The sequence below is a fragment of the Camelus dromedarius genome, chromosome 2 (genome assembly GCF_036321535.1).
Source record: "Camelus dromedarius isolate mCamDro1 chromosome 2, mCamDro1.pat, whole genome shotgun sequence".
Lineage (NCBI taxonomy): Eukaryota > Metazoa > Chordata > Mammalia > Artiodactyla > Camelidae > Camelus > Camelus dromedarius.
In genome coordinates this window covers 15,145,236-15,151,235 of record NC_087437.1, presented here as the reverse complement: position 1 = coordinate 15,151,235, position 6,000 = coordinate 15,145,236, and the positions used below count along the sequence as shown (strand labels likewise).

The following is a 6,000-nucleotide window of genomic DNA, read 5'->3' as shown; positions in this document are numbered from 1 at the left end:
ACCCCCCGCCCCCACCCTCCAGCGGGCGGGACCTTCTCCCGCGGCGGTCGAGCCCTGCAGGTCCCAGCGGGGTGCGGGCGCGGAGACTACCCCGGCCGGAACGAGGTCAAGCGCGGCGGGCCGCAGCGTCACACCTGTCTGAGGGGGCGGCGGTGGCGGCGGCGGTGACGGCGGGGCGGGGGCTCGCAGCGCCCTTGACACCCGAGGAAAAGAGGGAGGAGGGAGCCCGCGTTTCATCATCGGCGGCGGCGGCGGCGGCCACTTATAAAACTTCTGGGCGCGCACCCTCGCGCTCAGACTCCGCGCTGCGTGCCTCCTCCAGCCACCGCCGCTGCGCCCGCCACCCGCCGGCTGCCCGCCCAGCCAAGCGCCCCGGCCCCGCTCGCCTAGCCTCCTGCCCCGCGCTGCCGCCACCACCATGGGGCTACTGCCCGAGTCCAGCGAGCGCCAGGGCAGCGGCGGCGCCTCTGCGGACCGAGCCGGCCGCTGTCCCCGCTCTATCTTCAGCAACATTAAGGTGAGCGGAGAACCCGGGCCATCTGGGCAGGAGTCGCTCCGGGCTCACCTTCGGAGGAGCCCCGGCGTCTGCTGAGGGTGCTCAAGAAGCGCTGGGGGCGCGGGCTTCCACCCTTGCGGTCCGTCCGTCGGTGCGGCGCTCCAGGACGCGTCCCCGCCGGCCCCGCACCGCGGGAGAGGGGTGCTTGGACAGGCAAGCGCGTGCTGGGCGTGTGCGAGTGCCTGTGTATGTGCATGTGTGCTTGTGTGTGTCTGTGCGTGCGCGACTGTGTGCGCGCGTTCACACGCCCGTGTCAGGGGAATAAACAGAGCGATGAAAGTACCTGCTTACTGGGCCAACTCTATTCAGATAGTTCTGGCACTAGCCGAGTCCTATTCTTTGATTGAAAAAGAACATCTGGCGGGCACCTTTTTTGGTCTGCTGTGGGCAGTTAACTTCGTTAAGGGAGTGGGCTTGGGGACGCCTGGTCTGGCGCCCTTTAGCGGACGGGCTGTGGTCCCTCCCAGATGAAGGAGATTAGAGCCCATCTCATCCTGGGTAGGTGCCAGAAGGGCTGTTCTCCTTCCCCAGGCTTTTGTCTTCCCCAAGGGCAGCATCGCGTGGGCTTTGCTACTTGGACACGCTGCCACCTGCAATGTTGAGAATTCCCCGGAGGCTGGCAACCATCCCTGCAGCGCTGGGACCAGCCTTCCTGGTCCAGAACTGGACCCCGAAAGGCAGCGGGCCCTCACAGTAGATTCAGTAAAGTCTAGGCAGGTGCCTCTTGTGTGGCAGGGTATGGGGAGTTGGTGAAGAAAAGATGGGGTAGGCAGCTGTATGTTGAGGATGCTTTCCTCCCACGGGGTCAGGACTGCTTTCCATCCCCTCACAGGTCCAGGAGGACCCGACTGGTTGAGTCCACACTCGGGTTTTGTTGCCTAATGTTCTCCCTGTGGTGAGGATGTGGGAGGTTGTTGAGCTCATGTCAGGGCTCCTTGGAGTCAAGGCAGGTGATTATGGTGCAGAAAAGCTATTTCCCACAACCATGCCATCAGATGGGGCTAGGTAAAGCCTGCAGTGGTGCAGTTAAGGGGAACCCAGATCACACAAAGGAAAAATGGGGGTCTCTGTGGGCTGGTTATGTGTGTCCAAAAGAAAGGGATCTGGATGTCACAGTGCAGCCCACCTATGTACTTACTCAGATTATTAGCAGTAGAGCTGGGATCGCCACTCCTGCTTCTGCTCTTTCCCCACACCTCAGTAAGCAAAGGCTGAATTGATTCTATGATTGGATAGAAATAAGACAGAAATTTTGAGATAGTTTAAAATAATCTTCAAATCTCCTCACCCTTGGCCAGACCCTGCTAAGAACACTGTGTGTGGTTCTGGTCCCACCATTTAAGAGAGCTTAGGGAAGTTTCAGCAGAGAGCTGTTAAAAATTTGGTGTTTGTCTGGAATTGGGAGCAAAAGGTAGGAGCAACTGTTGGGTGGTCTGAAGAGAGAAAGTCTCAGGATGGAGCGAGGGTGGGGCAGCTCCTTCCGTTTTCACCATTCTTGGGGTTGGGGGCAGGAGGGGCAGCTGACAGCGAGGGCAACCCCAGGTGAGATTGATCCATTCAGACCTGCCCTGAGTCCCTAAAATAAATGAGTTTATGGCAGCAGTTTCTTTGAAGATCTATAAAAATAAGATAATTTATCACATGCTGATGATTTAGCCACACATGCCTGAGGCCTGGGCCCACGCCAGTTGGCCTCCTGAAGGCTCACACGAGTTGAGACTTTTTCTTGAGTCTAAAAACCAGATTCTTTTCATCATTACCTCTGTTGATCCGTAGTAATTCTAGGACCAGGGTTAGGAGCAACTTACAATTAGTTTTGCTTATCAGCCCGAAACCAGGTAGGAGATTGACTATCTCAAGGCAAATCTGAGGACTGGAATTCCATTAGTTAAACTCCCTGAAGCCTCTTCTTCCAGCAGGTGGTGCTGGCTTTTGGGGGCTTTGCTATTTGATGAGAGGTTTCCTCCTCCCAATGGGAGGTTCCCTGGCTGCTCTGCACCCTCCCCTTCTAGTTGGGTACAGACTATACATGTCTTACAATGTGAGGAGGAACAGGGGCCACCCAACCTGAGGACCCACCATTTTTCCAGGTTCCTTGTTGTTGGGACAAACTTAACTGATTGCTTAATGACATTCCTGCAAAACCCCACGTACCATATGATTTAGGGAAAGGGGATGCAACCATGGGACTGAGATCCAAGTCCCATGCCAGCCTCTTGCTAACTCTGTGATACAGGGAAGCATTTCTTGCCTTTCCTGAGCCTCAGGGTCCTTAAGTGAAAAAACGGGTAATATGAACAGTTCCCCATGGACGGCAGGCTTCCTAAGGATTCCCCGGAATGAGGCGTAAGAAGGGGGCTTTGTAAGCCATGCTGGGCTCTCTGGGATTGGCATCATCGTGAGGTCAGTTCTTGCCTCAACACATAGGACTGCACGTTCAAACGTCATTTAAGATCTGTTACTCTGCCAATTACATTTTATGAGTCGAAGTTAATAGTTAAGAGAAACTACAGTTAATAATAATAATGTCCATAATGAACTCATCCGCAAAACAGAAACAGACTCACAAACATAGTAAACAATCTTATGGTTACCAGGGGAAAAGGGGCGGGAAGGGATAAATTTGGAAGTCTGAGATTTGCAAATGTTGACCACTATATATAAAAATAGATAAATAACAAATTTCTTCTGTACAGCACAGGGAACTCTATTCAATATCTTGTAATAACCTTTAATGAAAAAGAATATGAAAATGAATATACATATATATATACGCGACTGAGACATTATGCTGTACACCAGAAATTGCCACTGTAACTGACTATACGTCAACAAAAAAATAAATAAAATAAAAATAAAAGCTTAAAAAAAAATAATGTCCCCAAATGGCAAGAGTAGCTAGCAGCAACAGGCCTGCCTGCAGGTACTGGTAACTGTGGAAATATTTTACCCCTGTGTGATCCACATTACACCTCTATCAACTGGATACTGTTACTGTCCGTTACCTTGTTATTGATGAGGAAAACAAGGCTTGGTGAGGCTGATCTTTGGGGGTGGATACAGCCAGAAAGGGTGGAGTGTTGAGGAGCCAGGAATGTGAGCCTCTAGAGTCAGGGCCCCTAACTGCTGTGCAGCCCAGCCCTCTCCATCACATGCCCTGCTTGCATGTGTGTTGTGGGGACAGGTTTCAGGGATGGTTTGAGGGAATGGGGAGGGAGAATAATGGAAATGGGTGGGATGGAGTCGGGTGGGTCAAAGGTCACTCAGACCCTTTCCTCCTGTGACTGTGCCCAGAGCCCTTCCTAGCTTTCATTTTGCATCCTGGTGATGAATTTGTGACCTGTGCTGCCACAGAACAATTGGAAGAATGATTTACTGTGAAATAATTATAGATTCCTAGGAAAAATAGTTTTAAGAGGTCCTGGTTCCTCCCAATAGTTCCGTCTTACCTAACTACAGTAGAATACCAAAGGCAGGAAAATTGACATTGCAATGTGAGTGCTGATCACAGATTCAGGGAACCACCACCCAACCGCTTCAAGAGAACTGTCCCATCGCCACAAAGACTTCCTTCCTACTACTATCCCTAATCTGCTCTCTATCACTGTATTTTTGTCATTTTGAGAACATTGTATAAGTGGAGTCATGCACTATGTGACCTTTTGAGATTGGCTCTTTTCCATTGAGCTCAATGCCTTCGAGACCCATCCAGGTTGTTCTGTGTATCAATAGTTTATTCCTCTCGATGGCTGTGTACTGTGTCCATGGCATGGGAGTATTGTGATCTGTCCAACCATTCACCTACTGAGGGACGTTTGGGTTGCTTCCAGTTTGGGGCTATTACAGATGAAGCTACAATAAACAGTCATGTACCTGTTTTTGTGTGGACATACATTCTCATTTCTCTGGAGTAAATGCCCAGGAGTTCATTTGCTAGGTCATATGGTAGTTGCACGTTGATTTTTAAAAAGAAACTGCCAAACTGTTTTCCAGAGGTGCCATAACATTAGTTCCTTTACATCCTTGCCAGCAATTGGTGTAGTTACTGCTTTTTATTTCGGCTATTCTAATAAATGTGTGGTGATATCTCATCACGGTCTTAATTTGCATTTCCCCAACGGCTGGTGAGGTTGAACATCTTTTTATGTGTTTATTTGCCATGTGTATATCCTCTTCACTGAAATATGTCGTATATTTTGTCAATTTTCTAGTTGGATTTTTAAATTACTGTTTTGAGAATTCTTTGTGTATGTAAGATACAAGTCCTTTGTTGGGCATGTGGCTTATACATACTTTTTCCCAGTCCATAGCTTATCTTTTCAGCCTCTTAATAGGATCTTTTGTGGAGAAAAAGGTTTCGATTCTGAGGAAGTCCAATTGATCAATTTTTAATTTTCTCGATCCTGCTTTTGGTGTCATGTCTAAAAACCCTTCACCAAATCCTGGCTCCGGAAGGTGTTCTCCTGTGTTTTCTTGTATAAGAGTTGTAATTTTACATTTAAATCTATGATCCATTTTGAATTCATTTTTGTACAGGTGTGAGGTTTAGGTCAAAGTTTGTTGTCTTTTTTTTTTTTAATTTTTAATTTTTTAACATTTTTTTATTGAGTTACAGTCATTTTACAATGTTGTGTCAAATTCCAGTGTAGGGCACAATTTTTCAGTTATACATGAACATACATATATTCATTGTCCCATTTCTTTTTTCGCTGTGAGCTACCACAAAGTTTGCTGTCTTTTAGATAAACAAGATTATACTGTATAGCACAGGGAAATATACACAAGATCTTATGGTAGCTCACAGAGAAAGGAATGTGACAATGAATATATATATGTTCATGTATAATTGAAAAATTGTGCTCTACACTGGAATTTGACACAACATTGTAAAATGATTATAAATCAATAAAAAATGTTAAAAAAAAAAAAGTTTGCTGCCTTTGCTTGTGGTTATGCAATCGCTCCTGCACCATTTGTTGAAAAGACTATCCTTTCTATATTGAATCACTTTTGCACTTTTGTTGAAAATCAGTTGGCCATACTTGTGTGGGTCCATTCTGCGTTTTCTATCCTGTTTCACTGATGTATGTGTATGTCTCTCTGCCAATACCACAATGTCTTGATTAGTGTAGCTTAGCAGCAAGTCTTGCTATTGGGTAAAAGCTTGATTTTTATTCTGCAGTGGTATGGTTACCAAATCTTACAACGCATTCAGTTTCCCTTCTACTCTGCCTTTTAGGAAGATTTAAGGATAGACTGAAAGTTTGCTTTTAGTAACTGGTTGGGGTCTTATGTATTCATGTGCTCCAGCTTTTGTTCTGGCCTTAGCTGAATGGTTGTCCTTTCCCTTGAACTTGATTTTTTAATCTATGTTCCTGAACTTTTTCTGTTCTTAATGACAGCCCTGCAAGGGAGGTATCAGCATCTCCATTTCACACTTGAAA

The 6,000-nt window shown here is 47.3% G+C and overlaps 1 protein-coding gene across 4 annotated transcripts in view; it reads left to right on the top strand.

Annotated features, from left to right (window-relative positions):
• Positions 1-257: 257 nt before the first annotated feature.
• The window catches only part of SLCO2A1 (solute carrier organic anion transporter family member 2A1), a 76,775-nt gene continuing 71,032 nt past the window's right edge, over positions 258-6,000 (top strand). For 2 of the 4 annotated variants that reach the window (XM_064491298.1, XM_031438109.2), the window contains exon 1: positions 258-517. In XM_064491298.1, coding sequence (XP_064347368.1) covers positions 419-517 — 99 coding nt within the window. In that variant the 5' untranslated portion in view covers positions 258-418. The remainder of the gene's footprint in view (positions 518-6,000) is intronic. The other 2 variants (XM_031438187.2, XM_064491303.1) reach the window with 1 other exon arrangement.